The sequence below is a fragment of the Cnephaeus nilssonii genome (genome assembly GCF_951640355.1).
Source record: "Cnephaeus nilssonii genome assembly, chromosome: 6".
Taxonomy (NCBI): Eukaryota; Metazoa; Chordata; class Mammalia; order Chiroptera; family Vespertilionidae; genus Cnephaeus; species Cnephaeus nilssonii.
The window spans coordinates 1221351-1237136 of NC_137077.1; the positions used below are offsets into that span (position 1 = coordinate 1221351).

Genomic DNA, 15786 nt, shown 5'->3' on the forward strand with positions numbered 1-15786 from the left:
GGCGGGGCCGCGCAGGCGCTGTGGGCGGGGGCCGCGGGAGGCGGCGGAGGTGAGTGGAGCAGCCGGGCGGCGTGGCGGGGGCGTGCGGTCCTGCCCAGCGCAGGATGCTCGCCGGCCCATCTCGGCGCCTCGGTGGCGGTCCGCGGGGTTCCGAGTGCCAGTGGTCGGAGTCGCTGCCCCGCGGCGCCAGGGACGGGACGGAGGACTAGGGGAAGGCCACCGGGTGACGGCGGGCTGCGGAGCCCGGGGGCTCGGCGGGCTGCGGAGCCCGGGGGCTCAGAGCCCCGAGGCCGGTCCTGGAGGTGCGGGGCCCCCGGACATCGAGGGGGCACTTTAGGGGACTACGAGGAGGAGTCCGATGGGAAGGTTAGGAATAAGCAGCAGCAGAGAGGAAGAAGGCCTGGAGAGGCACGCCGAAGGGTGGTGGCCCAGGTCAGCACGGCCAAGGAATAAAAAATGAGTGAACTCGATTCTAGACCCACAGACACCCCCACGCGGAAGCCGTGAAGGGAGTGAAAGCACAGGCCCCGAGGAGCGGTGCAAGCACGTGGGGCATAGCGAGCAGCCCAACATACGGGGACCCAACAAATGTACACACGCTGACAGCTGATAGCTCCCTTTTGCAAAGGAAATGTATCTTAATAAACACCGCCCTGATAATGCTTCAAAGTGTGTGTATACATTTTGGGGGGGACACCTTACATTTGCACTTGGAATCCCAACAGAAGAAGAGGGAGAAAGAATGGGGCTACCATGGTTAAGACATTTCCAAAAATAATGGAAGTTATCAAAACACAGGCCAAGGACTGCTTAAAGGAGTACAAGCAGGATGAAACACTTTAAAAGAAAAAATTATATATATATGTGTGTATATATATATATATATATATATTTATATTTATATTTATATTTAATTCTTTTTCCAAACTGCTGAAAGCCAAAGACAAAATATCTTCAAGGCAGCCAGAGGGAAACCCCATAGGCAGATGTGGGGGAGCCTTGTAGGTGGAGGGAATAGCAAGAGCAGAGGCACGGCTGGGAGAAACCACAGGGATAGCCGAAGGTTAGTAAGTGAGCCTGGTGTGTGCGGGGCAGTGAGGGGAGAAGATAATGCCCGTCTTAAAGGGGTCTCCACTGTCAATGAAGGGAGTTTATTCTGTAGTCAGGAGGGGAGCCCCTTGGGTTGGATGCACCACTCTGAGTCTTGAATTTTGTAAAATCCTGTTGAATTTTGTCATGCTGTTGAAATGATGTATCCTGTTTTTTTTTGTACATCTTTTGAAATGATGAGAACTGGTTTCTTTTCTGTTACTGTCAAAAGCTCCATTCGTTGGCTTCCGGACGTTAAACCAACCTTGCATTCCTCGAGTCTAGTGGAATTGAATCCACTCAGGCATGATGCATTAGGCTTCCTATCTGTCATTGAATTCGGTTTGCTAATATTTTGCTAAATATTTTTGTATCTGGGCTCATGAAGGCTATTGGGCTGTAGTTTTTGTGCAATGGCTTTGTCTGGTTAACGGTGTGAAGGTAATCCAGGCAGTTTTGGTGGCCATGTAATACTGGCCTCATAAAATCACTGAAAAGCTGTTTCTTTCTTTGCATTCTGAAATAGCTTCTATATGTTGGTACTATTTCTCCTTTAAATGTTTAACAATTTGAGGTTAAGCCATTTTGGCATGATATTTTTTGGGGTTGGGGGAGGTTATTTCAGTTTTTAGGAAAATTTTAAATTATGAAATTTCTGAATAGATAGAGAGCTATTCCGGTTTTCTGTGTCTATTTGAGTCACTTTTGATAATTGGTAGTTTGGTGTTTTTTCCCCCCAAGAAATCTGTCCATGTCAGCTAAATTGTCAAATTTATTTGGTAAAAAGTTGTTCACAATATCCCCTTATTTTCCTTTTAATGTCTGTAGTCTTAGGGATGTCCCCTCTCTTATTCCTGATTGTGGTAATTTGCATCTTCCCATTTTTTCTTGATCAGTCTAGTTAGAGCTTATCAACTTTACTGATGTTTTGAAATAACCAGTTTTGGTTGTACTGATTTCCCCCCTATTGTTTATCACTTTCTATATGTTTGATTTCTGTCCTTTATTATTTTCTTCTTTGATTTACGTTGGGTTTAGTTTTTTTCTAGCTTCTTAAAGTAGAAACTTAGATGGTTGATTTTAAACCTTCTTTCCCAATTTAAACATTCAAACCAGTGAATTTCCCTGCGAGCACTGTCTAAGCTGCATATCTTGATATGCTGTATTTCAGTTTTCGTTTAGTCAAAATATTTTCTAATTTCCCTCTTGGAACTATGATTCAGTTAGAATTATATTGTTTAATTTCCCAGTATTTGGAGGTTTTCAGGGTATCTTTTTGTTAAGGTTTTAATTGGGGTTGGAGAACGTACTCTGCAATTTCAATTGTTCTTTATTGTCTGAGGCTTATGTGTGGCTCAGCACAGAATCTCTCCTGGTCAGTGTCTCACCTGCACTTGGAAACAATGTGTGACCTTGAGGAGGTCTCGGACTTTGAACTTGAGGCTCCTGGTCTGAGGGGCACCCTCCGTCTTCTCCGGGAGCGGCATGCGGCCAGGGCTCGGAGGTGTGGGGAGTTTTGGTTCTGAAGGTGGGGGCCCCCACCTTGATCTTGCAGATGGCGTGCGAGGCCGAGCACCGTCCCCCGGGTGTGTTTGAGTGCCAGCTGTGCGCCTTGGCAGCTCCATACGGCTATGTGGGGCAGAAGCCCCCCAACACCCAGTCTGTCGTGTGAGTATCCGTGTCCGGGCCCAGGCGTCCCGCACACACAGCTCGCGCGCTGGCGGGAGTGAGTGCCGAGGACCAGCTTCCTGTCATCGGCCCCGACGGCCTGGAGGAGAGCCAGTGGGTCCCAGCGCTTGATTCTTGACCTTCAAGTTGTCCTTCATCCAACGCCACATCATGGGGGAGTGGACCACTGTGTTCCTCCCACAGGACAAGGGGCAGGGCGAGGCTCCTTCCTGCGGGCGGGGTTCCCCTGCTGGCCGGGGCAGGGGTGTCGTCCCGGAACCCCTGGGGTCTCCCTCCTGGTGTGCGGTGTGAGGCCGCACTCTACACAGGTGCGATGCACCTGGTTTTCCCTGCGTGGAAGCAGGCAGTTTGGGGATGGGCATCACCCTGGGGTGAGGGCAGGGCTTAGAGGGCTGGGAGGGAGGCCTCGTGGCCCCGGCTCCGTCCTGTGAGGCAGGCAGGGCCCCTCTGTCGGCTGAGAGGGTGGAGGCCCCCCCGCAGTGGTTCCAGAGCCCCGAGCAGGGGCCAGCCCCGCCCCCGCTGAGCTTCCATCAGATCCCACGCGGCATCCCTCCCTGTCCCACAGCCTCCTGGAGGAGAGCTACGTCATGAAGGACCCCTTCGCCCCCGACAAGGACAGGTTCCTGGTCCTGGGCTCCAGGTGCAGTGTCTGCGGCCGGCTGGTGTGTGTGGGCCCGGTGGGTAAGCCAGCGCCACTGCCTCCCCTCCTCCCCCCCACCCCTACCCCCCACCCCCGCCCCGGGCTGGGACCCCACACGCGGGCCTGGGAGAGGCAGCCGTGAGCCTTTCCCAAGGGCGGTGTGCGCACCAGCTTTCCTCTCCACAGGGTCCCCGAGCCTCAGTCACCAGGGGCCCAGGGTGGTTCTCAGAGGCCAGCTGGTCTACCTCACTTTGTTTCTTTTTTTTTTTTTTTAAATATATTTTATTGAATTTTTACAGAGAGGAAGGGAGAGGGATAGAAAGCTAGAAACATTGATGAGAGAGAAACATCGACCAGCTGCCTCCTGCACACCTCCTACTGGGGATGTGCCCGCAACCAAGGTACATGCCCTTGACCGGAATCGAACCTGGGACCTTTCAGTCCGCAGGCCGACGCTCTATCTACCGAGCCAAACCGGTTTTGGCTGGTCTACCTCACTGTGGGTGGTCCCTCAGCCAGCACAGGGCAGAAGACACGCAGAGGGCACAGTCCGGGTCTCTGTGGGGTCCGAGGGGTACAAGTAGCTTCTGGGAGGTCCTGCACCACCCCGTGGCCCCTAACAGGCCCGCCCCCTCCGCGGGACGGGGACCTTCTTTCTGGTGGTCCTTGGGGGCCCGCAGCGAAGGGCCCGTGCTCTCCCGAGCATCTGTGTGCCAGCCCGTGCTCGGGGGCTGCCTTACCACGGGGCTCCCTCAGTCCCTCTCCCCAGACCTAGTCCGGAGGAGCAGGACTGCGCCCATTTTATAGGTGGGGAGCCGGGGTCCCAGAGGCTGCGGGCCAGTGCCCAGCACGGCTGAGCCTAGTGTTTGAGAACCCAAGACAGCGTGGTGGGGGTGGAGCTGAGTGTGGCCCTGTAATCCGAGTGAGCCTGCCCGAGGGGCCCTGAGCGTCCTGCCTGGGGGCGGGTCACCTGTGTTGAAAGTCAGCCTCCCGGTCCCTCAGAGGCACAAGGCCACTGCCACGGGGCCTCCGCTGAGTCTCGTGGGTTCCCACGTGTGAAAACCCCTGCCCCCCCCCCCATTTCTTTTTTCCCTGGGCCACCCCCTTGGGTCTCCTTCTTGCTGTTCTGGCTCCAGCTGCACCCTCCCCACCTCCTCTCAGCTGCCGGTGCATCCTGGGCCCGCCCAGCCCCTGCCCGCCTGCGCCCGTGCCGCTGGCCCTCAGCCCGCCCTCCTCCTCCAGGAATGCAGTCTGTTCTACTCCAAGCGGTTCTGCCTCCCTTGTGTCCGGAAGAACATCCAGGCCTTCCCGCAGGAGATCCGGCAAGACCTGGAGAAAAGGAAGGTCCCATCGAGGAGGCCGGCCGGCCAGCCCAGCTCGCAGGCCTGAGCCGGCGTGGGGGCCTGAGCCGGCGTGGGGGCCTGAGCCGGCGTGGGGGCCTGAGTCGGGTGCTGAGCTGAGAGCCACCGTGTGGCCTTGTTCTGAAGCAGCGGCTGGAGCTCCAGGGATGGAGCCGCCCAGAGGAGGCACCTGGGAACCCCGCCTGGACTCCAGGGCTTGCTCAGTGCTGGGCGCGGGCAGGAGCCAGGAGGCGCCCAGGCTCTCGAGGGGCTGGGGGCCCACCCGCTGCGGGTCCTCCGGGCTGTGTCCCGCTCCACATGGCTGGGCTGGAGGGCCCTGCGTCCTTCCCACGATGGATCGGCTCCGGGGGTTGTCTCCACGCGCCACGCTGCTCTGCTGGGCCCTGAACACAGCCGTGCGGGGCCACGGCCGCTGCCGCCCAGCTGTCCCGGTGTGCAGTCCTCCGGGGCGGGGTGTGTGTGCTCCCAGCCTCGTCTGCTCCCTCTGGCTCTGGTTCTGGCCCCAGCCCCTCGGCTCCCTTCCCTCGGCCCGCGCCTCCGCCCTGCCTGCCTGACTGCCTCTCTCCCAGCGAACTCCGGCTCGGGGCCTGCGGAGGCCGAGCCCCAGCCGCGGGTGCTGTGTGCGGAGCTCACCTCCTGTCTGCTGCTCCCTGCCTCATCTTACAGCTGCTGCGGGGCCACCGTCCACAGCCCGCGGGGGAGAAGTGTGAATAAAGAGCCCTGCCATCGGTCCGTGCGCCGGGTCTTATTCTCCGATGCCCACGCTTTTAGAAGCTTTCCCTGCTTCACGCCATTTTACGCAAATGGACGCCCTGCTCAGGGCCACGCCGTCCCAGACGCGTCCTGCACTCTGTCCCAGTGACACCGGTGAGGGGCCGGGCCGGCGGGGGGCAGGCTGCACTGCCGGGGTTTGGTTTCAAACCCAACACCTCGTCTCACAGCATCACTCAACGCAACAAGTAATTTTTAAAAATAGTTTATTTTTTAAAACCATTAAGGCAAAATGGTACCCTGAAATTAACTCTTTACATTCATCAGTCTTACAGTAGGACATTCCAAATACGTAAGTTACCACAAATTCAGGATCTAAATCAATAGATACGACCAGTTCAATTTCCTAGTGGGAAAATGAGTAAGACCCAAGGTTTTGAAAAATTAGTTATTTTTTAGCCGTTTCCTAGTTGCCTGGCCCCACGATCAGGTGGCGCGACGAGCAGGATGCCCTGCGCCCTCGGCTGCTCCCCGCACCCGGCTGCCCGCGGCCCTGGGCCCACCCAGGCCAGAGAGCGAGCACCCGTGGGTGGACGTGGGGTCTGCGCCGGAGCGGCTGTGGGAATCTGCGTCCTGACTGGGCCCCGGGCGGGACAGGTGCACGCCCAGGGGGACTCTGCCAAGAGCCGGGGCACACGGGTGGGAGGCTCCTGGCCTGCGGCTCCTGCTTCCTGCTTCGGGCTGGGTCACCTGAGGCTGCCAGGCAACCAGCCGGTGCAGGTTCCACCAGGTCACGGGCGGGGGCGCCGTTCTTTGGTAACAACCCTCAGCCCGAGCTCCCTGCGGAGTCCCGGCCCGGCGAGCCCCGGCTGGGAACGGGTGGCGTCGCGCCCGGGGCGAGGCGTGCCGTGCGGCAGGGGAGACTCACGCAGACTTGAGCCGTGCGTGGCTCGGGGCGTGTGCGTGCGGGTCTGTCTGGGTCCTGACGCTTCGGCTCCTGTTCCCAGGAGGCCCCGAGCCAGGCTAGGAAGAGGATGCGTCCATTAACACTGATTCCGAAAAGCCCGGACGTTTCTTATTAGACACATGATTGTAAGTTAGTAAAATACTTATATTAGGATTTTTAAAAAACTCAAATCACAGTATTGAGGACACAGCTGTGGACATGGTTCTCGTCACGGACGGTGTAGGGAAGGCAGGGACGCGTGGTCACCAATACTGCTGTCGGACCGAGCAGGGCCCAGTGCGGCGTGGCGGGCGTCTGTCCTGAGGTGCATTCTGGTTTAGGCCTGAAAGAGGCGTACACCAGCTGTGCTTTTGCAAAGAGAAGACATTTCCGCAAAGTGAGTGGTTTTACCTTGAAAAGGTGGGTCAGTCACTGTCTTCAGGGCCGAGTCGAGGCCCCTCCCCCGGCTCCTCCTGTCCCGGGAGGCGGACACTGTAGTGCAGGGTGACCAGGGGTGGTAGGGCGGGGGTGGGTCAGAGAGGAGGCCGGAGGAAAACATGGAGCCTTCTCACATTTGACTCAAACTAGAGAGAGAGGAAGGAGGGAGGGAGGGAGAGAGAGAGAGAAAGAAACAAAGACAGAACCAGACCCAGGTCTGACTTTGCTGTCCCTGATGTAAGACACGGATGTTGCTCGGTGTTCTGCAGGCGATGCATCTCACACCAGGGCCAGCGACGTCCCCGGTGTTACCAGGTGCTGCAGGCACCGAGTGCCCCGGACCGGGGTGCGGACTCCCACGGACGCAGCTGCATCTCAGCTGGGCCGCGCTATGTGGTGTGCCACCCCCTTGCTCGGGGTGCTCGGAGGAGTAAGAGGTGATACTTCCTGTGTCTCGTGCTGAAATTTTGAGAAGCACGTGGCAGGGGCTAGCCCCCTCCAGACGGGAGACGGCGTCGGGCTGGGCGGCCTCACGCCTGCTCTCGGTGGGCTTTTTTGTTTTTGTTTTTAATTTTTAATATGCCTGCAGCCCACTCTACTGAAGTAAAGTTTAAGAAATGGCTGCATTCCACCAAAATAGCGTAATGGAAAGCATGACAGAATTATTAAAACTAGACCAAGAAGTCTTTTTTTCTTAAAAAAACAACTTCCAATGTCACGTTTTAGTTGTTAGATTGTCGCTCCAGGGAAATACAGCGCCTGATTCAGGCCAAATGCACTGCCTTTGTCTCCTGCTCCGCTCCACAGGCGGGCTCGGTGACCATTTTCTTGAATTCGATTAAAATGGCACTTAAAATATTCACATATAAACCTCAGCAGAAACACAGAGCTTCGCTCTTTCTGAGCAGGTCCCTCCGAGGACCCCCCTGGGAAACGCCCTGGACTTGGAGAGAGGAGAGCGCCGACTCCAGCCTCAGAGCCCTTGGCCAGCCCGAGCCGCTGCTGGTCACCGCCGGCACCTGCTCCCCTCCCAGCACCCCGGCGGCCTGTCCTTAGGGCCTCCTGCTGCAGGGCCGTCCGAAGGCCACGGGGTCACCCCGGGGAGCCCGAGTCAGCCCACGCCAGGAGCTGCCGGCGCCTGCCGCCTTCCTGGTGGGGTGCGCTGGGGAAGGCCACGCGGGATGAGAGGTATTGGAAGGGGGCTGGCTCCCCTGGTCCCTGGAAGCCCCCGACCGAAGGCCCGGCCACTGGCCAAGTCCGTTTCAGCCGGGCGTGCTGGCCTCGCTGGTTGAAACAATGGACCCACATTTAGACAGGAGCTCCTGGGACCTTCCAGGGGCGGGGACCACGGGCAAAGGCCAAAAACGCCGCTGGCCTCCGCCGCTGCTGGGCCCGTGTGCCCAGTGTCGCTGGTTTGCAAAGTGAGAGGGAGGCGCAGGTGAGACAGGGCAGACCCGGGGGAGGCCGTCTGAGCGAGGCTGGGGTGGAGGCGTCTGTGCGGTGCCCCAGCAGGAGCCCCGCGCCCAGGCTTCTGCGTGGCTGCGGCAGGCGGCGCTGCGGGTGGCCTCCGTGGGTGTCGCGGGCCGGCCTTCCTGCTTCTCCAGCCCCGTCCCCTCCTGCTCAGCCTCACTGCGACAGCAGCTTCTGGGCGCGTCTTTGATGCTCCCTTCCAACGAGCTCCTTAAACCACAGGTAACCCTCCGTCTCTGTGTGTGCCGGGGGGGGGGGGGGGGGGGCTGCAGCCTTGTGCCCCATCAGCAGGTCGGGCCGCAGGGGTTCGAGCACCGTGGCTGAGCAGCGCCTGCAGACTCTCGGTTGAGGTAGCTGAGTTGCGGTGGCTCTGGTTACTTCTGTCTCACAGCCAACGGGGGCCTGTGCCTCGGGCTCCGACGCCCCGTAAGCAGCGCGGCAGCTCCGGCCAAGCCGTCCTGGGCCCTGAAGTGCAAAGCAAGGGCCCCGTCGAATAGGGGGCGCGCTCGGGGCTCCCCGGCATGACTTGCGCATCCGCACACCCGCCGGGGAAGGTCTCGGGGATCCGGAGAGCGGGGCGGGAGGAAGGACCGGCCCGGCAGTCACTGTCGCAGCACCCACAGGGCCCCACCCACAAGGTGCAGAACCCGCGGGTGGGACCCCCAACCAGAGATGCCAGGGGGTGCGGGGTGGGCGGAGAGGACCGGGCGGCCGAGCCGGAGCTGCCACAGTTGGGAGGAGGGGAGGCCGGTCTCGGGAGCCCGGCGGCCCTTCGTGGCCTCGGCATGGGACCCAGGCGGCCGGTGACCCTGTGGCCGAGGCCGGCACCCTGCGGTGGCAAGTCAAGGCCGTGAAGGCGCAGGCTGAACAGACTTGCTGGCGGGGTCCTGGGGGGCATCCCCCAGAGGAGGCGGCTTCACACTCTGGTTGGCAGCTTCTGGAACCTTCTAGGCTGCGCGGGTTGTCCTCTGTGCAGGCGGGTGAGTCACAGCAAGCACGCCTGCTGCCTCCACGAGCGCTGCGTGAAATGCCGCAGGACGCCGAGCTGGTCAGCGCCGGGAACGGGGTGCGCGGACCCGTGAGGTCTGAGAGGCCGGAGTGAGGCTGTTACGAACACGGATGGGAACGCGCCACTGTCTCCGTCAGCTACGTGAGCCACGCCGAGTGCCTCCGAGCCGAGGCCACGGGCAGCCGCCTCTGTAGCTGCACCAGGGACGCGGCCCGGAGGACCAGCGCCCTCCGCCGGCCGCTGCAGGAAGCGGGGCCGGTTACTAGGTGCTCCCAGCCGGCCTACTGACCATCGGTGTGGAATGCACGGCTTTCCGAAAGCCGGTCTCCGGGCTCACTCCCCGAGGCCAGAGGTCAGTGGCCACAGGTCCGGCCCAGGACCCTGCCCCCACCCGGACCGGGCCTGGACCACCCTCGCTGGGTGGCTCACCGCGGCGACGCTGTCATTGGCTTCCAGCTGGCCCTCTGATGGGATCTTCAAAAGCCACAGCCCCGCGCGGCGGCTCTAACAGGACGGCGAACTGCGGCTCTCGCTCTCCTCTGCGGGAGGCCTGTTTGACTGTGGGTTTTCCCAGTGCTGACCGTGGGAACTTCGCCAGGACCAACCCGAATCCTCCTTTAACCATAAATGGTCATGACCTTGAAGAGCCAGGTTTTCCAAAGGCCCGGGTGGGGGATGGAGGGATGGGGAGGGCGAGGCGTCCGGCGACACCCTACTGTGATGCACTGGCAGGCGGGCTGCTGAAATGAGGGGACACTGAGTCCGCCAAGGTGACGGGGAGAGAGTGCTTTCAGGTCACGTGCTCTGGACACGGTCGGCATCGCTCCCACGGGACCGAGGCTGAGAAGGGACCGTTAGGGCCGAGGCGGACCTTTCAGACGTCGGGGAACCGCCTGACGGAGGGTTTGGAGAGGACACTTGGCTGCCAGCCTCTGTAACAACCGCCGCCTGGGCGAGTCCTGGCTCCCGGTGCGGCCCTCCGCTCCCCCGCTGTGCTCCTGTGACCCGCCCCCCGGAGTCACCGGTGCCTCGTCTTCTCCACTCCGGGGAGCAGCCACGGAGCTGCCCCGAGGCGCGGGGCCCGGAGGAACACCTGCAGGTAACCGGCCAGGCCGCCCCGCAGACGCTACTGGGACCCCGAGGCACTTCTGAGTCCGTCAATCGGCCCACGGCCGCCGGCTGCGCACAGGCCTGTGGCCCAGACGCGGCTCCCGGGACCCCCCTCCCAAACCTGGACACGGGCTTCTCCGCGGCCCGGCGACCGCCCGTCACCAGGGAACCGAGCGCGGCGGGCGCCCCGCAGTAGCTGATCAGAACTCTCCGGAATGCTCACCTACGGTCCAAAAGGAGCACGTCTCTCCTCGAATTCAGGACACAGAATCGAAGCCTTCGAACAAATTGCTGCTTGTGAACCCCCGCCCTTTGGCTACATCCAGAGGCACAGGATCGCAAAGGCTCAAAGTGCGGCCGGCTTCCCCAGTCACACGGGAGCCAGCCGTCCGCGTGGGACCGGAAGGCAGCGCCGCTGTGCGGTCCGGGGGATTCAGTGGGGACCGCGAAGGCGCTTTCGTCGGGGCCATCTGATGGATTCACGCCAGGCAGGCTTCTCCCAGCCGCCTCTGCACGCTCCCGGGCTGCGGCCGGGCGGGCGAGGACGGCAGGCGGTAGGGATGGGGGCCCGGGGCCCGGGGCCCGGGGCGAGGCGGCCGGGCCTCGCTCCCCGCGGTGCAGCTCCTCCTGCGCCCGGGGCCTCAGTACATGTCGCGGTAGATCTCCTGCAGCAGCGGGTGCAGCGCGGCGTCCGCCTCGGTCCTCTTGATGACCTGCACCAGCTGCGCGTGCTCCGTGACCAGCTGCCGCAGGTCCGCCATCTTCTGCAGGAGTTTGGGGAAGAGGAAGGCGGCGTCCGGGTGGTTGCCCTGCAGGTGCAGCCTGAGCACGTGCACGATGCCCTCCTGCATCTTCTCGATCTGTCCCACGTGCAGGAGGCCCGGGCGATCTGTCCCCAAAGGAGAGAGACACGGCTGAGTCGACGGTCACCATGGCGACGCCCAAGACACCACGCTCCCATCCTGCCTGGCCTTTCTCCCCTGAAGCGCTGAGCTGCAGATACTGTAGACCTAATCACAAGAGACCAGAGTGGGCCCTGGCCTGTGTGGCTCAGTGGATAGAGCGTCGGGGCACATGAAGGAGGCAACCCATCGCTGTGTTTCTCTCACATCGATGCTTCTCTCTGTCTTTCCGGCTCTCTCCCACTCTACCTAAAATCAGTGGGAACATGTCCTCAGGTGAGGAGTAACACCAGCAAAAGAAACCAGATGTTCCCAAAGTCACAGGCTAACTCCTAAACACTCATCCGGCTGCAAAGCAACCAGATCCCACGTTTGCCTGATACCACCGTCAGGTGACGACCCCAGACGTCAGGGCCAGCACGCGCTCGGACGGGGGTGACGGCACCAGCTTGGCCTAATGGGGGAGGTGAAATTCTTCCCCGAGCCAAAAGCAGATCCTCAGGCTCAAGTTTGTCACGGATGCTTCGGACAGCGATGGCGCGAGACCCAGGTTTCGCAGTGACAGCACCTTCTGGCGGGAGTCGGTGGGAGGAGGCAGCGTGAGATGTGAATGGAGGGCTGACGCCCATGGGAGAGGACGCAGAGATGGGGGGCTGGGGGGGAGCAGGGGGGCCGGTGCAGGACGGGCCAGCGTTCCCACCAGGTGACCTCCCGGGGGGCTCAGCCGAGGGCACAGACTTCCCACCGACTCAGACCAGGGGGCGGCCTTGGTCCAGAAAACACCCGCCCAGCAACCCATCGCCAACAGGCAGCTCAAAGCACCCCCCCAATGCTATGACCTTCAAAAGTGTTGCTCATGGTTTTTCTTTCTTTTTCTGTGTGTTTTTGTTGTTGTTATAAAATATACAGTTTATCCTTGAAGAATGTGGGGGTTAGGAGTGCTGACCCCCGTGTGGCCTGAAATACACGTCTAACTTTGGACTCCCACCCAAACGTCACTCTAGTCCCAGCGTATCCGAGGGAGATCCGTCCCGGGACCCCCGTGGACACCGGGATCCACGGAGGCCCACGTCCTTATGTCAGATGGCAGGTCAGTGCCACAAGTCGGCCTCCTCGTCCCCGACTCCGACCGGAGACCGGACACACTGTTTCAGCCACACAGGTTCACTAGCCAGTGTCACCCCAACAAACGCATTCGACAGCTTTAAAATGCTGCTCTCGGTCCGTGGTTGGTTGAACCCCCGGATACAGAGCCTGGGGGCGCGGGAGGCCAGCTGTGTATTTACTGAAAGGAATCCGAGCGGAGCGCACGCCACAGTCAAAGCCACGCTGTCCAGGGTCGCCGCGGTTGTAACTTACTAAACAGAAATTTAAAAATAAGGCGAACCCCCTCGACATGTTAACCCCGCCCTGCAGGCTCACTGTCTGTCTATCAGCCATCTTCCTACATCGGGTTGATATGTGACTGGAGTTTCCTTCATGAATCTGTGGTCACTCTACACAGTTCTCCAACCCTCTGTCCCCGCGTCCTGAGCGTCTGAAGGGCGTGACAGGTCAGCACAGCTGCGGCCACTTCACTCGTGTCCACTGACTGCCCAGCTGGGTGGTACAGACATAGCTTCATGGGGCTGGGCTGCCCCCACCCGGCCCCCCTCAGTTCTGCGAGTGAGTCCATCCCAGGGACCACACAGCTCCCAGGTGCCCCACATCTCCCCCAAGGCTGGGCGGGATCGGCGGGCCTCACAGCAGCGCGCTGACCTCCTTAGACCCGGGACGGGCTATTTAAAGGAACGCGATGCCGAGCCAGAGGTTGGGGCTTCGCAGAGGCCTAGGTCTCTCCTTGGACCGTTTCCTCCTGCAAAGCGAACTAGGCTGGCTGCTGGCACATTTCAGCGTGAAACGGCATGAACATGCCAGTCGTGACCGCAGCTGTCTGAGCTGTGCGTGGCACGCACAGAACGCTGTCTGTGATACAGAGGGGACATCCTATATAATAAAGAGCTAATATGCAAATGGTTGTCACGCTGTCATACCATAATGGCTCAGACACTCAACACTGGGGAGAGAGGAATGGGGACCAGCCAGGCTGCGGCCTGGGAGAGGGACAAGCCGCATGCTCCGCGGTCCTGGGCGCCTGTAGCTGCAGCCCGGGCGAAGCCGCCCGCCCATGGTCCCCTGCCACTGCAGCCAGCCTGGGTGAAGCCAGCCTGGGTCCTGGGTGCCTGCGGCCGGCCAGAGGCAGACGGGTTAGGGGTGATCAGGCAGGCAGGCAGGCGAGCAGTTAGAAGCCAGCAGTCCCGGATTGTGGAGGCAGTTGGACATCCCCCGAGGGGTCCCGGATTGGAGAGGGTGCAGGCCAGGCTGAGGGACCCCCCTCCCGTGCATGAATTTTGTGCACCAGGCCTCTAGTTATAATGTAATAGACGGTCCAGCACTGCTTGACCACGGCTACGTTCTGAGAAGTGAGTCCTGAGGTGATTTAATCATCATGAGAACATCACCGAGTACAATACAGACACTCAGTTGGTACGGCCCCCTGCACACCTGGGTCTCCCGCACACCTGGGCCCCCGCACACCTGGGCCCCTGCACACCTGGGCCCCCGCACACCTGGGCCCCCGCACACCTGGCCCCCGCACACCCGGGCCCCGCACACCCGGGCCCCCGCACACCCGGGCCCCCTGCACACCTGGGCCCCTGCACACCTCGCTGTACGGCTCAGGCCAGTGCCCCTGGGCTCCCAGCCTGCATGCACCTTACTGTACAAAACAACTGGAGGTTTGCCCTAGCTGGTGTGGCTCAGGGGATAGAGCGTCAGCCTGCAGACGGAAGGGTCCCAGGTTCTATTCCAGTCAAGGGCAGGTACCTCAGTTGCAGGCTCCTCCCCGGCCCGGGCCCTGGTCAGGGCGCGTGTAGGAGGCAACCAATCAATGTGTTTCTCTCACATCAATGTTTCTCTCTGTCTCCCCCTCTCCCACTCTCCCTAAAACCAATGGGAAAATATCCTCGGTGAGGATTAATAAAACAAAACCAAAAACAAAACCACCGCCAGAGGCTCCATCACGCACGGGAGGAAGTGGCAGGAGGAGGAGACAGACACAGGCGAGAGGCCTGCCCGGAGCACGGCCGCTGCCAGAGACGTTAGTCTGGAAGCCGCGGGGGTTCACTGACAGGACGGTGAGACGTGCAGGAGCCGGGACCCGCCGCGTGACATCACGCGCTCTGCCCTCCACCCTGCGCGTGCCACGGCGGCAGCCAGCGGGCGTGTCCACCGGCGGCCACAGCGCGAGGGGTGCGGCGCCGAGTCCCCGGGCCTCCCCGAGACAGGAGGCTTCCAGCCCACGTGACCTGCGGGCCCACCCGCTGCGGGTCCTTGTTGGCTAAAATGTGCGGCGGCACGTGCCTGTGTCATAACGTGACACACCACACACTGTGTGACATCATGACTCAACCAGACCTGACATACTACTGACATACTACTGCAGGATTGTGTGATGTGCTAATTATAAACAACATATATTTACATGTCATAACTATAACCAGGACATGCATAGTGGACAGCATGTATTCATGCATAGTAGCATGTGATGCCGTGTTGGTGTAACTCACCTGCTTCTGGTTGGTGGCAATATGGGGGCCCAGAGCCCTCCCCGCCGCTCCCCTCCCCCGCCAGTGCCCGCTCCACGATGGCACCACCCCATCTGTCCTACCGCGGCTGCCGACCCTCCCCACCCCCCACGCCCCGCCGACAGGAGTCTGTGAGTGACAGGTGACAGGGAGCCATGGCGCCGCCCACTCACCTCCGCAGCAGATGATGGCCGCCACGAACAGGGCGATGTCGCTGTCGTCCAGCTCCAGGGCGTTGAACTTCATGGCGAAGTCGAACTTGGGCTCCATGATGTCGCAGAAGGGCTTCCGCAGGCTCTTGAGGAACTCGCGGGTGATGAAGCCATTGCCGCAGGCCACCAGCATGCCGTCCTTGTTCATCACGGAGGCCAGCATGGCGAAGATGGCCTCGTACACGCCGTACTTGAGCAGCGTGACCTGGTCGTTGAGGTCCAGGCCCGCGAAGCCGGGGATGGCCTTGGCGAACTCCGTGAGCTCCGTGACGGTCTCCACGGACGTGCACTGGCAGCAGTGGAAGATGCGCACCTCGGCCTCCTTGTTCTGGATGCCGTTGGCCACCAGCTTGGCCACCAGCGTCTTCTCGGCCATGCACAGCGTCTCCATGTCGTGGATGACGAAGGGCTGCAAGGGAAAGCGGGCCCCGTCAGCGACCGGCGACTCCCGTCCTGGCGCCAGCGCACCCTGATCGCCGGGAGGGCCGCGGCCGGGACAGATCCCGGCGGGTGCAGAGCGCGGTCCTCGTCCTTAAAGAACCTCAGCATCGGCGGGACGAGGGGACCTCAACGGAGGCCGGCA

The 15786-nt window shown here is 60.8% G+C and overlaps 2 protein-coding genes across 10 annotated transcripts in view; one reads left to right on the forward strand and one right to left on the reverse strand.

Moving 5' to 3' along the window:
* PPARA (peroxisome proliferator activated receptor alpha) overlaps positions 1–15786 on the reverse strand; it is a 69900-nt gene that overhangs the window by 14105 nt on the left and 40009 nt on the right. For 7 of the 8 annotated variants that reach the window (XM_079774517.1, XM_079774519.1, XM_079774518.1 and 4 more), the window contains 2 exons: positions 15165–15612; positions 10948–11352 (listed from right to left, as the gene is read on the reverse strand). In XM_079774517.1, coding sequence (XP_079630643.1) covers positions 11105–11352; positions 15165–15612 — 696 coding nt within the window. In that variant the 3' untranslated portion in view covers positions 10948–11104. Of the gene's footprint in view, positions 1–10947; positions 11353–15164; positions 15613–15786 lie in introns of those variants that run through there. The other variant, XM_079774522.1, reaches the window with a different exon arrangement.
* Positions 12–5564, forward strand: CDPF1 (cysteine rich DPF motif domain containing 1). Of its 2 annotated transcripts, none has more exons than XM_079775247.1 (4): positions 12–49; positions 2645–2757; positions 3344–3459; positions 4661–5564. In XM_079775247.1, exons 2-4 carry the CDS (start codon positions 2645–2647, stop codon positions 4876–4878), a joined length of 447 nt encoding a protein of 148 aa, XP_079631373.1. In that variant the 5' UTR covers positions 12–49; the 3' UTR covers positions 4879–5564. The 2 variants fall into 2 exon arrangements, with proteins under 2 accessions (XP_079631373.1, XP_079631374.1); XM_079775248.1 differs by having other exon boundaries at positions 3344–3455.

Coding starts and splice junctions, on each gene's coding strand:
- CDPF1 (XM_079775247.1), top strand. CDS start 2,645: ATGGCGTGCGAGGCCGAGCACCGTCCCCCGGGTGTGTTTGAGTGCCAG. Junction 2,758..3,343: donor CCCAACACCCAGTCTGTCGT/GTGAGTATCCGT, acceptor CCTGTCCCACAG/CCTCCTGGAGGAGAGCTACG. Junction 3,460..4,660: donor GGTGTGTGTGGGCCCGGTGG/GTAAGCCAGCGC, acceptor CTCCTCCTCCAG/GAATGCAGTCTGTTCTACTC.